This window comes from Pteronotus mesoamericanus, unplaced genomic scaffold (genome assembly GCF_021234165.1).
Source record: "Pteronotus mesoamericanus isolate MK-2021 breed Mesoamerican mustached bat unplaced genomic scaffold, CSHL_Meso_final contig_657, whole genome shotgun sequence".
Classification (NCBI taxonomy): Eukaryota; Metazoa; Chordata; class Mammalia; order Chiroptera; family Mormoopidae; genus Pteronotus; species Pteronotus mesoamericanus.
The window spans coordinates 19,709,932-19,733,439 of record NW_026555229.1 but is presented as its reverse complement, the minus strand read 5'-3'; the positions used below and the strand labels follow the sequence as shown (position 1 = coordinate 19,733,439).

The 23,508-nt window shown below is 48.2% G+C and overlaps 1 protein-coding gene across 4 annotated transcripts in view; it reads left to right on the top strand.

Annotated features, from left to right (window-relative positions):
• Positions 1 to 23,508, top strand: part of FGFR2 (fibroblast growth factor receptor 2) — a 98,053-nt gene that overhangs the window by 43,209 nt on the left and 31,336 nt on the right. For 2 of the 4 annotated variants that reach the window (XM_054581621.1, XM_054581619.1), the window contains 3 exons: positions 4,925 to 5,048; positions 19,985 to 20,175; positions 22,672 to 22,816. In XM_054581621.1, coding sequence (XP_054437596.1) covers positions 4,925 to 5,048; positions 19,985 to 20,175; positions 22,672 to 22,816 — 460 coding nt within the window. Of the gene's footprint in view, positions 1 to 4,924; positions 5,049 to 19,984; positions 20,176 to 21,304; positions 21,453 to 22,671; positions 22,817 to 23,508 lie in introns of all 4 variants that reach the window. The other 2 variants (XM_054581618.1, XM_054581620.1) reach the window with 2 other exon arrangements.

The window sequence follows — 23,508 nt, the reverse complement described above, 5'->3', positions numbered from 1 at the left end:
TCCAAGAAGGGACGGCTGGGAGCTCCCCGGCAGCCTGCTGACCGCTGGGGTCTGGCGTGGGAGAGGAAGATTGTATGCGTCCTAATGACAGTTGGTCTCTGTTGCATTGTAGTTCGTGGGGCGCCTCGGTGAAGGCCACGGTGAAGGGGATGGCTCTCTTCCTGATACCTGTGGAAGGAAGCCTTTGCAGGGCGTATTAGCGTATGGATGCAGTGTTCATCTGCTTGGCATGTAGTAAAACTTTCCTTCCAGCTCCTGGTTGTTTATCCTGCTGGTTGTCGAGCACCTGGGTATTTGGAAATGTCTGGACTTTTTTTTTTGTCATGTGGAAACCAAACTTTGACCTTTCACCTTTCACCTAGGTGTTTTGGTGTCATCATCCAAATGAAACCCCACATTCCCAGTTGTCACCTGAAGGGAGCTGGGGGTTAAACAGGCACTTTGGAAGACTGAGGTCACAAAAGAATTCTGAAAGAGACCTGTCTGGGCCTCCTTTTGTCTTGTTGGCGGTGAGGGGGTGTGGAATGTTGGAGGGATCCAGTTTTTGCATTACAAGTCCAGGAGTTCAGGCCATTTGCTTCAACCTGCTTTGTTTTGGCATGGAAATGTTATTTTAAAAGGGCTTCAGTGAGTGTAGTTTCAAAGCCCCATGCTCTCATTCTGTTCCTTGGCCAATGAAAAAGAAGGAGTTCCACAAAGATTTGGCCATGGGCAGGGATGAAGAGGCTTGTGCGTGTGCAGGTTGGTGTGGGACCTGTGTCCTCTCTGGCTCTCGTGTTTCTGCCAGAGCGCCCAGTTCTGCAGACGGGCAGCCAGTACTGAGGCGAGGCCAGGGGGGCTCCGGTTCACTATCTTTGGGGGTGTGGGGGGTGTGTGCATGAGGATTCTGTTTAAATTTGAAAGTGAAAATGAGAAAAAAGTAAATACTTGTAATCCTCCCACTTAATTATATAAAGTATGTTGCTAACAATTTAATATATTTTCTGTCTGGTTTGAGCTGTGCTTGTACAGACACACTTACAGATTCAGGCCCATATACACCACAGCGCTCTGTGTGTGTTTTCAAAATGGGATCGTGAATATACACATCTTTGTATGCAGCCCACTTATTTTTTCATTTATCCGTAACTGTTGATATCTTGCCAGGTTGGAACGAAAGACTACCTCCTTTTTTAATGACTGCGCTATTCTGTTGGAATCAGCTACCCATTCGTAGATACGGGATGAACTAGACATTATGAATGACCTCTTGACGGATGCCTGTGTTTTGCTGTTACAGGCAGTGCTGGAAGCAGCAGCCTGGTCCCTGTGCCTTGAAGTCATCTTGCTGTTTTCTCAATAGGCTCGATTTCTAGCAGTAGAATTAACCGCGTCAGAAAAAAAACGTGTGTGTTGCTCATTTTAATAGGCACTACCAAATTATTTTACAGGAAGGCTTTTCTCCTTTTAAGTTTCCATCCTCTGTGCGAGCCTGTGTTTCTCTGTTACCCTCCTGAAGAACTCAATGGCGTTGATCTTTCTAATTTTTGTTAATCAGCTGGTGAATAACAGGGTTTCATTATTGGTTTAATTTGCATTTCCTTGATGCTAATGAGGTTCCATGTCTTTTCACGTGTTTCTTGGGTATTACATTCCTCTTCTGTGGAAGCAAAGCTGGTGTCTGTGCATTTGACCCAACGGGCAGAAACAACTGAGCGCTGGAAAGCTGAGGAATTCAGAGAAACACGTGGAAGAAGATCTCACATTTCCATTGGAAGGGTCTTTTCTGTAGGTGTACGCTGAATAGTTACAAAAAAAAAAAAAAACACCACCAAAATCTTTGTGCCTCTGCTCCCCGCCTTAAATGGAGTTACTGTTTGTAATCTTCGCTGCTCCTTAAGCCACTACTGCTAATGGTAGGATATCCCCTTCACAGTTACCAAGCAGCCCCACCGTTCATGGCTTTTGAGGCCACCCATTTGGAAAGTGCCACAGCTCATAAAGTTGGGGATTGGCGGTTATGTCAAGGCACCCTGCTGGAGCAGTGGTGGAAGAAAATAAATATTAACAGTTCTGTGTGGGGCAATATTGATTGAGTACTAAGGTCTCTGGAAGGGCAGGAACACCTGGTTTGGTAAATACCTTTCTCCTTGTGAAAGGACTTTATAAATGTTAACTTACTAGTGTTTGTGGTGCATCTGTAGGAAGTAAATATTCAGGAGCACCTGCCCTTGAAGAGCACTCTTACGAGGGAAGCCATGGCCCCAGGGAGAGACTGGACGGCCCGCAGGCCTGGGGTTACAAATGGCAGTGGTGTGCCAGGCCGCGTGTGCCACGATTTACTGTCATGGGCAGAGGCGGACGATGCCGTCCCTGTCAGTTCAGCTTCAGCTCCATGTGGAATGCTCCATGTGCCAAATCTGGATCCAGGCGCAAGAAAGACATGGACTGTTTGGATGGGGTCCAGAGACAGGCACTAGCCATGATTAAGGGCTTATGGGCATGACATTTGAGTAAGGGCTCAAAGAACTGAATATTTACAGCAGGGCTAAATGATGGATTATGGGGCTTGGTGACGTTGGGGCCTCTGGCTTCACCCCTAAGTTGCCCTCCATGTGACCGGTCCCTCAGAGGCCAGGGGAGTCCCATTCCTGGTACCCCGGGGGCTTGGGGAGAGGGAAGGTCTCATTGTGGGCTCATTTGCCTTGAGTTAAGGAGCTAGCACTGCCTCTCATGCTGTGATCTCACAGCTCCAGGGCAGCCCGGAGGCCCAGACTCAGGGTTTTGATTGCCCTGGAAAATTTAGCACCCACATCTCCTCCTTGAGGGCACCCCTTCGATATTTTCTGCGCAGAAGGTGCTGATCCTTCCTAAGAGGAGGTGCCTCTTGTTTTGGTTCTGCCACAAGCCCGTGGCCCAGCCGGGAGCAGAAAGTGGCTCTTCTCCAGTGCAGTGTAGGCCTGATATGCCTTGACATTCATTTCACTGCCAGATGTTTCACCTGTGACAGTGAGACTGCGTGTCTGCCACCAACTCCCTGAGGCTGGACTCTGGAACGACCTCCATGGTTATCCAGGGGGGTTGGTGACAGGCAGCAGCTGAAGCACAGGGACTGTCTGCTCAGAGCTCCTTCTGAATCCACTGCTTGTGTTCTTGTTAAGAAGAGTCCAGGTTTCCCCACCATGACCCTTCCTGAGACTGTCGATGATGAGCCATGATATTATTATTATTATTTTAATCCTCACCTGGGAATATGTTTATCGATTTTAGAAAGAGGGAGAGAGAAACATCCATTGGTTACCTCCTGTATGTGCCCTGAATGGGGATCGAACCCGCAGCTTTTTGGTGGGCAGGATGACATTCCAGCTAATGGAGTCACCTGGCCAGAACAGTGATCTTATTGTTACTGTGTTTTATGTTTAATGTCTTATTTTATCATCCTGGTATTGCATTTTATTTTAATTTTAATTTTTATTTTTTGATTTGAGAGAGAGAAGAAAGGAGGGGGGCAGGGAGAGAGAGATCAGTTTGTTGTTCCACTGAGTTGTGCCTTCATTGGTGGATTCTTCTTGCATGTGCCCTGACCAGTGGTGGAACCTGCAGTCTTGGTGTATCGGGATGATGCTCTAACCAGCTGAGCTTCCCGGGACAGGGTGATCTTGGTTTTGAACCCCACTCTGCAGTAATGGCTTGGGTGGAACTGACGCCTGGCATGAAGAGGAGGGTTGTACCGTGGCTGCTCCTAGAACCTCGAACCTTTGCTGACTGCTTTCCAAGCGGACAGCTGCGTATATAGCAGAGCACTCACAAGACGGCTTTGTTCTCTAGTTCAGTTCCTTGAATCACTCGTGTGCTTGTGAAGTCTCTGCTGGTATTACTGGTTTTTATGTGACGAGGGCAGAAAGCACTTGCAATGCTTGGGGGATCATTCAGAAGGTCAGTTGAAATTCCTGAACCGATAGTTAAAATTAGCAGGCCCTCGCTCCCCGCCCCCCCCTTCCATCTCTCCAGAGTGCCTTATCCAAAATACCTTTAAAGAATGATTCGGAATCGGAGAGAAATATTAAAGCCTTAAACCCAAAGATGAAATCTGCATTTGGTCCTCATAAGGAAAAATCATGCTTGCTTAAAAATTTGATGGGAACATGAGAGTCCAGTCTGTTTGCATGTTGACAGAACTGTGGGTAGGAATCACAGTACCTTATTTTCACATATGCTGCTTATCTTTGAAACGTCTCAAGGAGTTTATAAACAGATGGATATCCAACTTAAGTTTCCTAAGGATTCATTGCTCCCATATTTGGAATTCTGAGTATATTTCTCAGGAATATGTAGCATCTTTTCAGTTCCCACCAGAGATGAGAGCTGAAACTTCTTGAGGCTTCCAGGTAGCGTCTGGAGGCCGTGGGGGGAAAAATGAGAGGCTTTCCAATCAGAAGGCTGCAGGTACAACAGCGCCTCCCTTGTGGGCTCCTCGGGAGAACTGAATCAGCTGAGGCGGGAGCAGGCACTCAGGGCAGGGCCTGGAGTATGGAAGGTGCTCCCTACCATCAGCCCCGGACGGTTCTTTGGTGCCATGGGGCCGGGTGGGTGAGCAGCGTGGTAGGTCATCTTCCCTGGGCACTGATCCTGTGTGGTACTGAGTTCCCAGCCCCTCAGCTCCTCTGGAAGATACTGTCAAACTTATGACCCTAATAGACTTGCTCCACACGCTCTTTGGTGTCTGAACATGTCCATATCCGTTTGCTTGACATTCGCCACGATCATAATTGCTGTTTTACTCATCACCATTCTGAGTCCTTACTATGGGGAAAATTCCGAATTCAGGGGACAGACTTCTCTTTACCTTCCTTGTCTTCCCGCAACTTTTAAAATCAAGAAAGCAAAGCACCTGGTGTTCTGTGCTGAGCTTGTTAAATAACCACCTCTCCTTTGATCTTTTTAGGTACGAAACCAGCATTGGAGCCTTATTATGGAAAGTGTGGTCCCTTCCGACAAAGGAAATTACACCTGTGTGGTGGAGAATGAATATGGGTCCATCAATCACACCTACCACCTCGACGTTGTTGGTGAGTTTCCTTCCCCGGAGTGGCAGCTATTCATCAGCCCGCTGCACGCGACTCATTTGGTTTGGGGAGAGTCAGTTCGTTTTCCTTCTTTCTAAATACAAGCTGTCATTTGAGAAGGATGCCTCTGTCATTTCACAATGTTCTGTTTCCTGATAAGCCAGGCTGTGTGTGTTTTGCAAGATCCTCTTGGCTCCCAAGCGTCATCTTGTATAAAATGGACATGGTTTGAAACTTGCTGACGTTCTGGAAGCTGAGATTGCTTTGAAAAATGTTAGCGCGTGCAGGCAAAGGGCACAGCTACGCTGTAGGAGGGCCTGTTTCTAAAAGAGAGGCCCCATTAGGTAAAGAAAGGCAACTGTATGGTGCTGGTTGTGAGTAAAGGGAAACCTGCTTGCTATGATGACTGAGCTTAGAGCTGGCTGGGGGGCTGTTTGGTTCCATCCGAAGAAAGTCTTAGACACCACAAGTTCAATGTCTGTCCATAGCAGCTGTTTCTTCTGTGAAAAGGGAATGGTGTATATGGGCTTATTAATACCTTTTTATCAAAGTGCTTTTTAAATTGAATATCTTAAGACCATATAGCCCATAGTCCTGGGAACTCACATTTCTTCCTGGCTCGCCTGTTACAATGGGTTTTTTCGTTAACGATTAAGAAAGGGTGTTTCTCTGTCTTGTATGAAGATTGATAACATATGGAACTAGGCGGAGGACTTGTCTCATTGTTGCAGGGGTGCTGGGCTGAGGTCTTTTTTTTCTTTTCTTTTTTTTTTTTTGGTAGAAGCCATTTTTTTCTCTGTCTTGTCATCTGCCCTGACTCTCAATATTGTCATCTTGCCTTGAGTCTTTGCTCTAGGTCACCTAACCATATTGGCCTTTTCCACGTGCAGGTTGCTGACTCCTGCTGAGGTCTCAACTAAGAGTTGAGTCAAGTTGGGTCAAGAGTTCACGTTGACTCCTTTTGCCGAAGGGATTTTCCCTTTGTGGTTCTGCAGACCTGTGTCCACCCACTGAGTGTCCACGAATGAGGCTTTTCTCCATCAGTAGAGCATCATCTCTGAAGAGAGACGCCCCAAGATATTTGACTTGCCCGAAGAGGCATCAAGAAACTTTCCAAAAGCTTGATTCACCAGGTTACGTAGATGTGGTTAATTGAAGATTTAGGTAAACTGAATAAATAGAAAACCATTTTGATTTCCTATCAAGTCAAAGTAAATTAAATCCATAAGAAGCTCTGCCATAGAAAGCATAATATGGTCTTTATTTCCATTTGTGTTTAAGTATTCAGTGAAAAGAGTATTTGTAACATTTTATTTTGGTTATCTAGAAGGTTTTTAGATGCTGGAGGTCCTGTGGATGTTCATTAAAGACAGAGATGTTTATGGCATGTTTCTTAGTGAGAATCAACAGAACAAACAGGGAAAGAAGCCTCAGGTGTGAGAAGGAAGTGGTTCACATGCGTTTTGGTGCTGATGTCCTATAAATCGATAGCTCGAAGAGCACATGACTTGGATTTCACTTTGGGCCTCATGTATCCTGAATTTGACATGACAGTGTTTCTATTTAAGGAGAGTTTGGGGCTAAACATTCTAAATGCATAATCCTGAAAAGAAGTAATTTATTGTGGGAATAAAACAATTGTAGTGTAGCACTTTTGGGGGATTACAGCGTTGCTTAGGCCTACCAGTCATTCCCTGGGGTTGGCTGGGGCCATGCCAAGAGTCAGGAGTCAGAGCCCGGCCACTTCAGCCAGGGGCTCTGGCTCATAGCAGGTTTTAGGTTGAGTTGTTATGTAAAACATTCAAAAGCCCCTCACCCCACCGCCCTTTTGAGCTTTCTGGCAGCTCATCTCCCTCTGAAGCCCTGAATTCTCTCGTAGAGTTTAGGCTTGGATTTGAATCGGGCTGCTGAATAATGGAATTGTGCTGTCTAATGTTAATCCCCGGGCAATCGGGCTCGTTGAAAGGAGTGCATGATTCAGTGGTGTGATGCACGGGGAGCGTGGAGTGTATGGAGTAATGCAGAGAAAGGCCCGATGATGTCACAGGTTTGGGAGCTCGCCCAGCGAAACGTGGGCCAATAATGACACAATGCTGGTTGGGAATATCCATTAAAGCTCAACCCTAATAATTTTCCAAGCCTTGAACCCTCTTTATAAATAGAAGCCAAAAGTCAGTAGAGTATATAAGACATTTCAGGAAAGATGGAGGTGTGAAATACTCTCATCTTTGCTCAAAACCCTAGTAATTACTTTGAAAAGCACTAATAAAATAAGAATTGAGTCAGCTAAAGGGCCTCATACAGACTTACAGGGTTGGCAGTCAGTCCTTCTGAACATCTCAGCATGGGAACAAAAGGGGATTCAGGCTTGAGCAAGAACTTGCTGGTGGCCCACGGGTCCACGTTTAATATATGGCTGTGTGATCACAGCTTCGCAGCTACGTCTCTGTTTCATCGACAGTCAGACTGGACCAGCGAAAGCTCGCTTTCTCCGAGGTTTTATTTTTGTTGCTATGATACATAGGTTTGTGGTTCAGATATGATGAAGCATCGACACGGGTGAGATCTTTTTATTGAAATTCTTCCTCGGCGAGGCATTCCCATAAGCACTTTAATGTAAAAGCCGTGTAATTTAGGTGACATTCTTGTGTTCTGGAATTAAATAGGACGCCATTGTTGCGTGTGAGGGAGGTGCTTTCGTTTGTGGGAGCCCTTTTAGGAGCCCCGCGTGATCCTCATTAAAATTGACACCATTACTTTTTAGCCATTTACTTGTAGGGGAAAATGAGCGTGAAGCCCCTCATGTCGGTAATGGCGGCGATCCTAAAACGGCTCCCGTCAGAGAGCCAGCTCCGCGAGGTGCTACGTCTTCGCCCTCGCTTGTCAGTGAGAGAGGCTGAAGTGCTGGATTCTGGCCAGGGCCCTGCCACCAAGAGGCCGCAACCTTGGATAAGTCATTTAACTTTTCGTTTCATGATCCTTACGCATCAAAAGTGAAGGACTCCCTGTTAGGAAAGGACAGCCTGGGATTGTGCAGAGAGAGGAGGAGATATGCCAGCCTACACTGTGGGCAGCAAGCAAAGTGGACAGTTCCTTAGCTTTTCTGAGCCTCTCTCTCCTCTTCTGTAAAATTGGAATGACGATACTTACCTCTTTCCTGGGATGGTTGTGTCAGTGTCCTGGGGCTTCCCTAACAAGGGACCACAAGCGGGGCACCTCAAAACCACAGAAGTGTGTTCTGTCTCAGTTTCGGAAGCCAGAAACCTGAAGTCAAGGGGCTCCTGGAGTTGGTTCTTTCTGGAGACTCCGGGGACGAAGGCATTACACGCTGTCGTCCCAGCCTCCGCTGGCCGTCGTCAGGCCTTGGCTTGGGGACGCATCACTTCAGCCTCTGCCCCTGTGGTCCTGTGGCCTCCTCTCTGTGTTTGTCTCAAACCTGCTCCCGTCTCCTCTTGAAGGACACCTGCCCTTGGGTGTAGGGCCCACCATACCTCCAGGATGAAGCAGCTGGAGATCCTTAGTTTCAGGGACCTTTTTTCTAAACGGCCACATTCGCAGGTTCCAGGTTTAGGGCTCATGTTTGGGAGGCCATCACTCGACCCACATCCATGGTTGTGGGGATCAGTTTGGGTAACAGATGAAAACACCAAATTGACACCTAGGTGGCCAGCCACTGGTTCCCCCCCTCTGCCATACCTGGATGCTGTGGGAACTTTTTTAAAATAATTTTTTACTTTTCCATTACAGTTAACAGACTATGATATTAGTTTCAAGTGTACGACATAGTGATTAGACATTTACATAGCTTACAGAGTGATCACCCCCAGGATATCTGGTTTCTGTCTGACACTGCACATCTTCGATAATTTTTATTAGACTCAATGCAAAGTTTATTAAACTGAGTGCCATGTTGGGACCCACGGGCAGTGGCCAGTGGCCAACGTCCACGTGTCCTGCGGAGGTTTCCGCCTTTTGGGTCGGTGCTGTCGTCCAGGCTGTCCTGGGACCGATAGGGCTGCTGCACTGACGGGGAGGGTCGTAGGTTCTGGGAGTTCCAAGTTCTCTGACCTGGCCTCCATCTCCCCTGCCCCCCCGGACAGTTGGGGAAATTTGGGCTCGGGGGGGTGGGGATAATCGACGTGCTACGGACTTGAAGGAGCTCCAGAGCCAGGGCTTCCACCTGGGTTTTCTCAAATCCTAGATGAACGCTCCGTGCGCCACGGGCGGACGTCTGTGTCTTAAGTTGACTCTGCTGAGGACCAGCATCAATCGGCTGCCGCGGCCAGGCTCCAGAAAGGTCTGTTCTTACCTCCAGTCCCTGTTCAGCTCTTTGTTTAAAAAAAAAAAAAAAAGTGAGAGAGGTGGAGGAGATGGAAGCGTTCAAAAGACAGGCTGCTCCTTCTTACTCATGGAAGCTTTGGCTTTGAATTAGGAGCTGTTTTTCTTTTGGGGGCGCACAGTTCTGCCTTCCCAGAGGCCAAGGTACCTTTGGAGCTTTTCACCCGACATTGGATATTTTGGGGGACAGAGCACAGTGGAGGTGGAAATGGTGCCTCTGGATTTGCCAAGGGTGGCTGTGCCTTCTCATCTGTCTAACTTTCCAGAAATGTGTCCCCCTGGGCCAAGAGCTGTAAGCCGCAGACAGTGTCTTGGGGGCTGGGTGGCAGCTGGTCAGGGGCCAAGCATCCCTTCGGGCCGCGCACAGATCACTTCGGCCTCCTCACCAGCCCTGACTTGCTCGCAGCAGATCAGAATGGCGCTGTCGTCTAGCCCTTGACGTAAATCCGCCGTAACTCGGCTCCAGACATGATGGGACGCAGCCCGAAAGCTCGAAGGAATCTGTCCCGTGTTGACGCCCCCTCAGGTGTGTGTTCGGGAGGAGGGGAGCGTCTTTCTTCCAGGCACTGACTGATAAGCCCAACTGTGGGCTTGACACCTGGCACCGAGCTTTTGGCAGCCCGTCCCCAGTTGGAGAAGGAGAAATTGCGTAAATTGTTTACCGCTTGGGGCAGCCTCTGCCCTGGGAAGACAAAGGCTCCACTGTGATCCCTGAGCAGAAGGAAAGCGACTGAGGCAACTTGGAGCCCTCCGACCACACTCCTCCAGTTTGAATTTTGCACTCTTTTGGCTTTGGGACAAAGTAGCATGTCAGTAAATGAAGAGATGGTGGCCCTGTAAATTAATCAGTTGGTTTACTACTGAAGTTGTCCAAATTAGGATCGCCTCTGCCCACTTGCTCCTTATGGACGACCCCTCTCCATCCTAGATTCCGTCACACAATGGCTTCTGGACAAAGCTTTGCTTTCTCTGTGTGATGAGGGGTGGCTGGTCGGTGGCAGTGACCCACACTATACTACATGCAGGAGATTCTCACTCCTCGACCGCCTGGGCCTCCCCTTCGAGGTTGCAGTGCACGTGCATTCCCCTTGAAATCACCCGCCTCAGCTGCACAGAGCCCCAGGGCTTCTGAACTTGAAGCATGTTGACCCACCGGCTCCTGGCCAAGCCTCGTCTGGTTTTTCTGTATTCATGATCTCCCCCTGAGTGTAAGAGCTGGTGTTTATGCTGACGCTGGTTCTGCAAGCCACCCCTAGAGCTGTGAAGTGCAGCCGCAGGGGAAGCCCCTCCGTTTCAGTGGGTTGAGGTACCAGGCCAGGTAGCCATTGCGGCGAATGCCTCTATAAAGCGGGCTGTTGAGCGAGCCCGTCTCCGCGGAACGGGAGCTGGGATTCGAAGGAAGCGAGCGAAGTCCTGGTGCTGCTTCTGTGGCTCCAGCATCCGTTTTCTCCTTTCCTTTCTGACGAATGCTCCATCGTCCACCCTCGAGGGCCTCCATCCTTGCTGGCTAGCGCCCCTGGGGGTTCTCGTGGAGGTGACATGGGACAGTTGCAATTCTCTTTCCATCCTTTGCTAACTCTGTGGTCTTGGAAGTCATGGGACCTCTGGGCTTCGGTTCTGTCATGTGTGAAATGGGAGTGATGACACACTTTCCTTGTAGCCCTTTTGGGAGGACAGTGTTTTTAAGTAACACCATGTGGTCATGTTAGTTGCTGTCATTGGGTGGTCCTGGACCTCGCAGATTTTTAGGCTGAGACCCAAGCACATAGCTCAGCCCTGGTTAAAGGGGGGAGCATTCCTCTCCTTTCTTCCAGAGATTTCAACACTTCCATTGGTAGCTACTGTTTTAATGAGCTTCTGGTTGCTGCAGAGCAGGTTTTCATACCTGTTTCCCAACAGAGATTCCGGGGGGGCCAAAGCTGGTCATTGGGTGGCTGTGTTACCCCAAATGTACTAACCAGCAAATAAGACATCTGGCACCAGCCAGAAGTTGCTCCCCGCAGGCATTGAGAACAGGTGGGGTCTGTGGATACCAGCCCTTAGGGTTGGAGCGGGCACGTGCCAGCCAGTGTGGAGGGGGCTTGTTAGAACTTTGCGGTACCAGCATTTTACCTCTGTTCTTTGCGAGCATCAGTTGCCCTCTGCCCCACAGTTGAGGAAGGAAGCTTTATTGATTGCTTTATATTCTGGAAGGGTGCCTGGCTGAGGTGGCTGGGCGGAGGGCTAATATCTGCCTAATCTTTGACATTGAGCCTGTGGTGTGGGCAAAGAGGATGCAGAAGTGTTCCAGACAAGTTAATGTCTTACAGAGTTTTGTAAGAAGAGGGTTTCATCACCATACCTGGCAATAATGCATGTGGGTACAGGGGACAGAGTGTGCCATTGTTTTCAGAGCGTGGACAGGTAAGCTTGGTGTGAAGATGTCGATTCATTGATGACCGTTACAGTGCCCGGTAATGAGCTACGACTTAGCAAGATTTCTCTCAGTGTGCCCTGAATGGAAATAATAGAAAAACAGTTTAATGAGTTACTTATGTTTGGAATTTTGTGGTTCTTCACATAGTGCAAATTTTGAAGCAAGGAATCTTCAGAGTTTCTTTCTAAACTCATTTATTCATCCATCTTCAATGAACAGTCACCTTTATGAAGTGGAAGAGCCCATTTGGGACCTATACCCACCCACTCTCGTTAAGATGTGAATGTTGAAATGCCATCATGGTCTTGCCTTTTCAAAGGATTCATTCACCAGCGCACGTTTATGGGTTCTCCTTCCTTCGAACACCCCGTTGCTGTATGCAGACGTCCTTGTGTTTGGTTTAATTTCAGTCAGGGAGAAGGTAGGGCAGAAATGACCCAATGTTGTGGTAGAGATGTGGCCCCAACTTGGCAGGTGAGTTGGAAAGGTGGCTTCTAGAGTCACTGTAATCTTCCGCCATAATGAGGTCAAATGTAGGCGGGACGTGGGGAATTGGTGGCGGAGGGGAGGCTGTTGGCCTCGCCATGAGGGAGTTTTTCTGTCCTGGGAAAAGACAGGTGAGGAGCTAAGAACGTCATGGCCGTGGTCCGGAAGGAGCGGGTAGATCAGAGCACCAGAGCAGGAACCGTCTGTGTTCGTGTTGTAACGACTACTTCTCTGTCTTTGGAGCACCCTGTCCTTGGCCTAGAGGGTGATGCGATGGTTGAATGAAATACGGGCTTTTCCCCTCTTCGAGCTCTCATGTCACAGCATGGGGGACCCCAAACTGCCATGTGTGAAGGTGAGAGGTAGGGATAGAGATCCTGGATCGTGATAGAAATTACACTTGCTCTTTCTTTTTCCCTTATAGGGTTTCCTCTATAGGATCCTCTCAAATAAAGCCGGTAGGAATTCTGTCCATCCCAAATCTGTGTCCAAATCAACAGGTCAGATTGTGTTGCAGAGACAGGCATCGGCTGTTATTCTGGAAGGATCTTTCGGAAGCTGTACGTTATTTGAAAAAGGAAGTCCTCATTTTGTTTGGTGCAGTATATATATACTCTGGGCTGAGATAGAAGAAAAGCGAAGGATTTAGTCCTTTCCATTTTATGTTTTGGCCAAAAGAAACAAAGAAAATGACCCAGTGTGTCAAAGCGTCACTGGCTGGTCAGCAGGGAGTGGGCTGGTGTGTAGGCCCGGGTACGGGCTGGCTTGGGCCTCCTGTCGCCTCGGACGGGGAGGGTGGAGTTCAGGTGGGGGCCCTTTGTGAACAAGCTGGGCGACTCTTGAAGCCTCTCTCTGGGTGATGCTTAGGGCTGGGACTAGCTACAGTCACTTTTATTTTCAGTGACTGAGTTTGCCGCTAAGAAAACACATGAGGTTTTATTGTTACAAGTTCTCCTGTGGTTCCAACCAAAGGGAGGCATTTTTTTGTTTGCTCAGATGGGCTGAAAGCTTTTGCTTCTGCTTGAACCACCCCAGGGGCGCAAAAGGGAAGAAGAAAAAAAAAAAGCGAGATTAGCCTGATGGATTTTTCTAAACTTCCTCTGGAAATAAGACTTTTTATTTTTAAATGGGGAAAGTTGGTGAAACCTGTTGACGTTATTACCGTAGACGTCTTTCCATGCCTGTCCATCGCTGCCTGGACCTCATTCTTACTTGTGGCCCCCTGTGCTGCTCTGTCGTGGGTACGGTATCATTCATGTACTCATTCCCTTGTTGGTGGGCATTTGGGTGGCTCCTTCTTTTGTTTTTCACCTACAAAAGAGGTTATAATGGCAAGCTTTGCACATTCCCTTTGCTGGGCATCTGGGTGAATATTTTTCCTAGGACGGATTTCAAGACTTAGACTAACTGGATCCTTTTTCATAGATATCAGCAAAACATCTGCAACTAAAGAGCTTCGTTCTGTGTGCTGCCCTCTTGGAGGACTCCCCAGTGGTTTGGTTATTAGCTTCTTTGCAAATCGTTTGAGGGAAGATACTCTTAATTCAAGGTTCAGCCTTGGTAACTGGAGGGTAGGTTTAATTCCTGCCTGGACTTTTTTTTTTTTTTTTTTAATACTCTTCCCCATGAAGAAACCCAGTTATGCAGACACCAGCTGATAATCTTGCATTCCTGAAAGATGTTGCGCCCCTTGCAGCATGAAGGGGCGGGGAGGGGGGTGTTGCTGAGGCACACAGCTTCCCCCGTGACCGCCCTCAGCTGTGTTTACCCCATCTCCTGGGGAGGGAGCCTGGGGCCGCCGACGGCTGAGCTTTACATCAGTGAAAACCAAGCACAATATGGGGAGGGACCTTGTGTCAGGAGAGAGAAAAGCTCTCACTTAGTAAACTGGATAACGAAAATGTACTTAACTAATTGGGAGGGCAGGTTTGCCGTGACCCTAGGAATATGTCTTGCTCACTCTGTGATGCATGTTGTCACCTTTGCTCTTTTTAAAAGACTTTTTTTTTTTTTTAAATTGAGAGAGAGAGAGAGAGAGAGAGAGAGAAACATTGGGAGAGAACATGTACCCTGATGGGGACCAGGCCCTCAACCCAGGCACGATCCCTGACCGGGAATTGAACCAGCGGCCTTTTGCTTTGCAGGATGATGCCCAATCAACTGAACCACGGCAGTCAGGGCTGTCTCTCTCTCTGTGTCTCTCTCTCTGTCTCTATTTTTTATGGCAGACTATACCTAATATAAGGCGTACCGTTTTAACCGTTTTTGAGTATACGGTTTAGCGGCGTTGAGGACATGCACATGGCCATGTGGCCGTCCCTATTCTCCATCCCCAGAACTTCCTGTCATCCCAAAAGGAAGGGCATTTTTGTACCTCCATTTGGCACAACTTCGTGGCCACCAAAGAGTCCTCACATACAGTTTCCCTTTTTGAAGACACAGCGCTTGGGGTATCGCAGACATTTGGGGTGTAAATAACCCACAGTGCCACTCCTGTAATTTGCCCAAGAAGACCTAAATTGACGCCCAACTAGTAGAAGCCACTCAACCCCCAGCCAACTAATACAGCCTATGACATTAATGAGGGAAGGCACTTTGCCTCTGGGCTTCGGTCTTCCCGGCTGCCCTGCCTCATCGAGCAAGCACAAAGGAATTAGTGGTGTTTTGCTTCTAGCATTTCACATGGTGCAGCCTCCAAAAGTCACCCAGGGACCTCAGCTTTGACGGAAGGAAGACACTGCGACCTGCTCCAGACAAGCTCGCTCTACAGACTGTGCTCCCTCTGCCGAGACACCTGTGTTCTCGAGGAAGCTGGATCCCCAGGCCGATTCCACAAGCCTTCCCAGAATCAGAGGTCCAGGAAGATGAGGCTCAGCCTAGGATGGAGAAAGAACGGCAAACCAGTCATTTTATGCCCTTTTCCTTTAAAAAAAAAAAATCCATGTGCTCAGCATCCTGGCCCACTTGTCTGTTCTGGAAGATAGTAGGCACTTTGACTCTTTTCTGAAAGCTTGGGGCCCCTCTTCATCCTGTATCCTAACTTTACCTTTTCCTCCTGATCATTTTTAGTTCTGACCTCCTTCTGTGCTAGTCTCTAGAGCCTGGAAAAAGCCTTGGGAAAGCAAAACCCAGCTAGACGTAGCCTGTCTGCTGTGAGTGTGTTGGGCAGAGCCTTGATAAGGCAATGAACTCATTCTGCTAATTGCAATTAGTGGGAGGTCTTTAGCAGGTTACTGGGATCCTCAAACTTCAGAGGGCTCTGATGGGCCTCCCCCTAATAACCTTGCCCGGTGTTAACTGGTTTAGTGTGTTTTTATGCAACAAAAGCAACCACCGCCTACTCTGGAGGAAAAAAAAAAAAAAGCTGGTCTGGGCTTTAGAAAAAGAATTCTTGGTTGTTCTCACTTGTCCTCCAAATTGCACTGTTCTTTCTTGCTCTGTTCAGCCCCTTGGAGAGGCTAAGAAACTGCCATTTTAGAGGAAGGGTAATTAAATTTTGATTTTAATTTAAAGACAGGGCAGGCAAAGTTCCCTAGGCTCCTTAAATGAATGGTTGTCCAGGCGCAGTAGACTGGCCGTTACCTGATCGAGACTGGGCACTCGATGTGACTGGAGCCTCCTGGTGTTTTCCTGCCAGAGAGAGCAGCTTTGAAATGGTTCTTTGTGGCAAGCGCCGCTTAACTTTTTGGGGAGAAGTGGTTAGAGAACCAGTGTGTGCTGGGAAACCAGCAACTCTGGGCTTGATTAATTTATAGGTGTAATTTAAGAACCTGGTTCTCCTTCTGATCCTGGGATGTGTACTTACCCAGCCTGTAGACATGAGGCCTCTGCTCGCTGGACATTTTTTATGGCCTTTGCTCTGTCAGAGCAAAAGTTGTAGATCTCTTATGAGCAAACATATTATTATGTCCAGAGGAGGACTGGCATGTTATAAAGTTTCAATGGTCAATTAACAATGATTTATTCTTTGTCACTCAGGCATTTTCTCCGTCTCTGTCTCTCTTTCTCTGTCTCTGTCTCTCACAGCAGGACCTGAGAGAGTCAGTCTTGATATTTAGCTTCTCAGCAGCTGGGCTTCTGCTTTAGAAAAGTGGATTCGTTTGGAGCACTCAGCAAAAGGGAGTGAGAGAAGGCGGGGGAGAGAATTTTTTCCCCAGCACTTCGGTCTGTGTTTACTATGCATTTATTTGGTGGAACCTCATTCCAGCCGTGCAGCCAACTGTCCCATCGGCAGCAGCCGCACCCTTTGGGCTGCTTTCTGTTCTCTCTTAATTTGGAATTCACACAGGGACCTTAGAATCGCTCTTTTAAAGGTTCCCATCCTCCTTGGTCCGTGGACCGTGCAGCTGCAACCTGCAGATCTCAGAATGTATGTTTTTAAAAACTACAGTCAAGACGTGGGTGAGGTGCTCGTCAGCTTTTCTGGTTGCCGTCTATTTATTTCACTCCCCTGTAAAAAGAACAATCTGTTTTTTATAACAGCTGAGTGTAAGACATGCTGGGAGAACCTTGCCTAAAACTGTAAATCCTGGTGGAGAAGATGGGATTTTTGTTATCACACGGAAGAACTGGAGATGAGCGAGCTCCGGATTTTATTCTCTTGTCCATAGAGAATTCACTGACCAGCCTTTTTAGGTCAGCCTGCTGCCCCCAAGCGTGGCACACCTAGGGAGCTTGGTTTCCCCAGGGCCTCGTGAGTGACGTTAGCTGTTCGGGGGGCCTTCGTGCCCCGGTCGGTGCCCTGTGCCCACTGGGCTGGCCGTGGAGGGGGGGGGTGCCTGCTCTGCCCGTCTCGGCGGGACCTGCCACCCAACCAGCTCCTCCAGCTGCCGGCTGCACCCTGCGTTCACCCCAGTTTTCTGGAAGTTCAAACGGGAGTCCAGGCGCTGTCATCCCCTACTACCGATGGCTGTTCTGCGGGGTCTGACGGACACGAGGAAGAGCGAGCGCGGAAGGGCTGGGGAAGAGAAGCGCCATGCTCTGCAGAAGCTGGCACCTGGGACCTCTTCCAAGATGTTCGGGGCAGAGAATAAGGTTGCAACGGAAATCAAAGCCTGATGTGGAGAAACGAAACATGAGGCCTACTGACTTTTTAAAAACATTTTAAATAACATTCTCTAAGGTTTCATTTTATACTGAAGGCAGCTGTAATAAGTTTTGGAAGGCGGTGTAAGGTTTCGGTTACAGAGGGATCCCCCTTACGGTTTCTGTACCCGAAGTGAGAAAGGGCTGAGGGGGAGGGCGGCGGTTCAGAGGTTATTTTGTAGCAGGTGAGAAAATTTGAAAGGATGAATTCAAGACTGCAAGTGGGGTGCTGTAATTTGCAAATGCAATAGCATTAAACCATCGCAAAGGTTTTTTTTTGTTTTTTTTTCAAGTCATCCGGATAGCAATACCTTAATAACTGGAGCTCAGCGACATGTTGACCACAAGTAAAACAAGACTGCGGCTCTGTAGTGGGCCCTGCCAGGGTTGCCCCAGTGACTCAACTCTGCTGAAGGCTGGCGCGGGCCAGAGATGTCGGGCCGTATGAAAGCGCCCATTGTTCACGGGGCATCGTGATTTGGTATTACATGCACAATGTTTGCTTGTGAAAAGATTTATTTGAAACAAGTGTGTTTAAGAGAGACGATGTGGTTTGAAATTCCGTTGATCTGGCTTATGACATTTAAGATTTTATAGTACCTTTGTTTCTAAGAATAAATATTTAGGTCCACCGTAAATATTTATCTTTGAACACACAAACACATGGCGCAAGAGTGGGAAACTGGGCCAGAGGATGGATGGGTACCTCAAATTCACTTCTGGGTGGGAAGGCGCACACCATCCCAGTATTTGACAGGTACAGAGGCATAGTTTGTCGCGTGGCTGGCAGTATCCAGCCCAGAGGACAGCTCTCCTCGTGCCGCTAAGTTTCTTGGGAGGAGGGTGTGTATGGACTTAACCTCTGTCCTCCTCACGTGGCTAGCCCTGAGTAGATCTCTGCAGGCCTGACCGGGAGGCTCACCCCAGCTCCTCACATTACTGGGATGCTGTGTCTGCCGAGGCATGAAGGGTTTCTGGTGGCGTTTGAAGGCATCCTAGCTTTGCAACTTGCTGCCCACAAAATTTAGGAGTCTCATCTTCTGGGTTCTTCGCTCTGCCTATCCGGGTGATGATACTGGGGTAAATGAATGATTTCTTTGGGGCTCTGCAGTCCTTAATCTTTTTAATGTAAAAATGTAGGTAGGTATCTGAAGTGATGGGAGATTCTGGAATGTAAGAGTAACCTCTAGCACTTTTTCTTTCTCTTTTTTCTTTCTTTCGTTTTTTCTTTTTTTTTTAAGTTTTTAAAGACCAGCAACAGGCTTGTGCAGTAAAATCAATTTGCACATGGTCTGGCTCTTGTCCAACAAACTCCACTAAGTGACATTTTAATCTGAAAGGCTCCAACATAGAAAGGCTTAGGTATCTGTCATTCTAAGTTGCTGTTCCCAGGCCAGTGTGTGGGGAGACCAGGTGCGGCGTGGAGACATCCGTGATGTGTTGGCCAATGCCTGCGTTTCCCCTGGCAGTTTTTTAAGTGGAAGTTAAAGGCAGTGGTACCCGCTTTGTGGGGAGGGGGAGAGAGAGAGGATGGCTGGTACCTGCAGGCTTGTGGGGATGGGGTGACGTGTGTGAACAGTGGATGGCTGGGCCTGTCTGGTGGCTCTTGACCCAGCTGCCATGTGGAAAGACGGTTCCAGTTAATTTGTAGTTACGTGGCCTTGGGGACCGGATCACACAGCAGGCTGCCCTGGGACTTGATTCTTGAGCACCCTGTGTTTAGCTGCTCTCGCTCCGTGACGTGGTTGCCTCTACAAGCTTTCTCCCAAGACCACCTGTAAACCGGAGAGGGACCTTTCCAGACAGAGGACGAGCAGGGCTGTACTTTGTTGAGAACCTTTCCCCCCGAGTGGGAGGTCAGGCAGCGGAAGGTGGGAAGCAGTTGCCAGCCTGCCCTGCATGGGGGCCTCCTCCACGCTGCCTGAAACCACTGCCAGCGTTTGGGAACTGGTGTCTCTTTATGTTTTTTATTCAGTGCCACATCTGAATAAACCAAGGACTGCTTACTTGTGCACCTAGCATTTGGCACACAGTAAACACTTAATATTTATCAAGGAAATGACTGGAGGAAAAAAAAAATGAATGAATGGAGTGAGTTCCACAGTAAAGAGAGAAAACCATTTGTTCATTTAGTCTGTTCATAACCTTGGCCTTTAGCTTTTAGTTTGTCCGTTTTTGGTGTTTGGGGTGGTATTAAAGTTAAGTCTTGTCACTGGCAGGTGATTTAAGCTTATGGTCAAGGTGAGTTTCTGATACTATCCCAAACAGCGTGCGTGCGGACGTACCCATATCCCCCGCCATTTTTCTTTCAGGTTGTCAAAATAAAATTTCTTCCCTTGTTCATTAGGTGGTCTTGGACAGCCAACAACTGGAGACATAATACGTTCTTTCCTCGGTTCTCTAAATAAGTATTCTTTTTACGAGGGTCGCTCTCTCTCAGCCTCCTTTGAAGTCATTTTTTGTTATGCATTGGGCGGCCGTGTTATTTCAAAGGAGTCAGCCAGCAGACTCCAGACCTTTTTGGCTTGAGTTCACAAACAGCCTTCTGGACAACACAACTTATTTATTCATCTCCCCCCCCACCCCCCTCCCCTCTCTTCCCTCTCTTCCCCAGAACGATCGCCACACCGGCCCATCCTCCAAGCCGGACTGCCCGCCAATGCCTCCACCGTGGTCGGAGGCGATGTGGAGTTTGTCTGCAAAGTTTACAGCGATGCCCAGCCCCACATTCAGTGGATCAAACATGTGGAAAAGAATGGCAGTAAATATGGGCCTGATGGGCTGCCCTATCTGAAGGTCCTGAAGGTGAGCGCTCTCTGAATGCAGAGCAACTGGGGTCTCCTGCATGGATTGGTCCACGGGTTCCTTGATTTCCTGCTGAATTTGAATAAGAGAAGACGATCCTCTTATTTGGCCAGCATAGAGGGTGTTGGGGAAGTAGGAGATCGTGAGGCTTGCTAGTTAAAATTCAGAAGGGAGCCTCGAGGCGGTGGAGGGGACTGTGGCATTGGTGTCAGAATAGTTCAGTTATTTATCAGCCCTGAGATCTTCGGGGAACTGTGTAGGCCCAGCTGCCCATCTATAAAAGTGGAGATCGTGATATCATCTCCCCTACAGGGCAGGTGGTGCTGGGTAAATGGGAGGGAGTAGCCAGAAAGAACTTTGTAAATTCTAGGCCGTGACCCGATGTTTATTGTTAATGCTGATGTTGTTTTCTCTTAATGTGACATCAGGATCAGATTTTCCTAGCCACACTTTAGAAACAATGTAGATTTTCCTTTTCAAAGAGATCCCTTGACCCACTGAAATTCATTCACATGCGATTTAGCCAATAGACAATAAACTTTAGAAGGTGGTTGTATTGCTCTTGAAATGTCAAACAAAGAAAACATCTCCTTGCATTTCTTACTTGGTTCCTTGCAAGTCCCTGTTTTAACAGCATCAGCCTCTTTATTTTTTAGATCTGTCTTGCTGTTCGGGATGGTGTTAGCAAGCTAAGCCTGTGCCACGTCTTAGCCCACTCCCACCGTTGTCTCCCCCATTGAGTTGCTCATAGAGAAGGCCCTAACAAGAACAGCCTTCCCATGAAACCATAGGTGGTTCAGCTAAGAACTCTCCGCTCAGAAGGTGTTCTCAGCAGCTGAGAACACTAAGGGTCAAAAGAGCGGGGAGAGGTGACGAACCTGGGGCACTGCTAACCGAGTCTAGGTATCGATCACTCATTCTAGGTGTCAGTCACAACCTCTCGCCCCTCTCCACCGGGTTGCTTCTGTCCACCGTTAACTTACATTGTTCTTCCTGAACTCATGGCCCTTCCATATTGCTCTTTACACATAATGGAGGTTGTTTTCTTGTGGTGTGTTGGTGGTGGGACCCTAGGCAGGGCAAAGTCCTTCCTGGCTGCCCGTTATATTGTTCTCTGTGTCTATTCCAGCACTCGGGGATAAATAGTTCCAATGCAGAAGTGCTGGCTCTGTTCAATGTGACTGAGGCCGACGCTGGGGAGTATATATGTAAGGTCTCCAATTATATAGGGCAGGCCAACCAGTCTGCCTGGCTCACTGTCCTGCCCAAACAGCAAGGTAACAACGTTTTTGTTTTTTTGTTTTGTTTTTTTGTTTTTTGTTTTTTTCAATAAGAAGGCTGAATATAGAAGCTGGAAAGACTTGGTGCTTTGGGAGACTGCAGGCAGCTTGTAGGATAACTCTGTGGACTCGGTATATTCATCATAATCTTCCTTTGGTGATGCGGCTGGTGTGAGGCCAGCAGCCATGGAAAAATGCCCACGATGTTCAAAGTGCTTGCTCTAATTTCTTCTAGAGGTTACCCTCCACCCCACCCGGTTTTTAAGTCATTCCTTCTGGTACATCTCGTTTGGGCTACCCAGTTCCCATCATTACCGCCCCTGAACACCATTTGAAACACACAGCTGCGTGCCTGTTCAGGTTAGCAGAACTCATGCCTCCTTCTGCCCTCAACTTTTGGCGAAATACTGGTACGGTCTAGTTTGTCCGGCAGTGCATCATCTCTTTGGCTGTATAGCTGATCCTTATCAGATGCTGCCTTCAACCTTGCTGTCCCGGAGTTGGCAGTAGTCCACTTAATGGATATTTAGCCCAAAGGTATGGAAGGCAGCAGGTTGGCTTTCTTAGTTTGTCATGACTCACATTCAAATGCTGATCTTAAAAAAGGAGACAAAAAGAAAGCCCAGTTCGTTTGCAACCAAGGCAAGCTTTCTTGCATTTTGTTTCAATGCAACGGCCATCGCGGTGGTCACGCAGGAGTAAAAGTAACCGGAGCCAGGTAACCAAGCTGGCCCTCCACCCCGGTCCGTCCCCACAGGGCTCGAGGCGGTGCAGGGGGTCCACCTGGACTCGCCTGCAGGGTCTTGACCACACAGTAGCTGCGACAGGACCATCCTTCTCTCAAGGCGGAAACCTGCAGCCCACAGACCAGGACCCAACTTGGACGTTGGGGTGCTGTACCTTGGAAAACCACCCTGAACCCAAAGCAGAGCAAAGCAATGGCCCAGCGAACAGATTTCTGTGGGCTGATTTTTCCATGTGTTGATTGCATGCCTATCTAGGTGGTGAAGCTGCTGTGGTGATGGGCCTGTGGAGGTGAGCTGCTCCGTGTCGCTCCATGTCTCTCGGTTGTGGGCTTTGTGGACGGGCTGCAGTCGGAATCTGCCCGCGGCCAGCACCCGCCGGAGCCCCCGGTGCGCCGCCTCGTGGTTCCATGGCCCTTCCACAATCATTCCTGTGTCCTCTAGCCTTGTCTCTTGCTTCCCTTGTTTTCTAGGCCGCCGGTGTTAATACCACGGACAAAGAAATTGAGGTTCTCTATATTCGGAATGTAACTTTTGAGGATGCTGGGGAATATACGTGCTTGGCGGGTAATTCTATTGGGATATCCTTTCACTCTGCATGGTTGACAGTTCTGCCAGGTATATACTGCTCTTTCTCTCTGTGGTTTTTTTCCTTTTCTTGGTTGATTGCCATAAAATTAACACAGCTTCTGTTCTCAGAAATGGCCCCTTTTATCCTTGCATAAAGATTTTTTAGAAATGTTTAAAACCATCCCCCAGGGATAAGAAAGTTGCCTTGGAAATTCACTTAAAGTGTGATCCCACACTCACATTTATGATCAAGTGAAATGTCGCCCTGGAAACCCAAAGGGATTTCATGTTTTCCGGGAGTCGCTGGGTCAATGTTTAAATTCACCCATCCCCATTTCTCTTTAAGAAGTGGAAATTACTTTGTGAAATTCAAAGTAATTTTCACTCATTTCAAATTCCATTTTGCTAAACTGCCCTATGTATTTCTACTCCACTTTTCCATTTTTAATGAGATGTAAATTGATGAACGGATGTCGAGGTGCCCGGGGAGAGGCACCTGCATGTAGGGTGCACAGAAGCAGTGCGGTACCTACCTTGGGAATCGGTGGCTTGCTGCATGTGGCGATAGAATGGGCTGTTGGCTTGCTTTTACTGCAAAGCATGCTCTTGCCTTCTTGGGCTTGATGTTATTTCTGCTCTGCAGAGAAATCAACATCAGTGAAGCCCTGTTGCTTAAATATTGCTGCTGTCTGAATCTTTAACTGATATCTCTATTCTGGTCAAACGTTCTTGAAAATCAC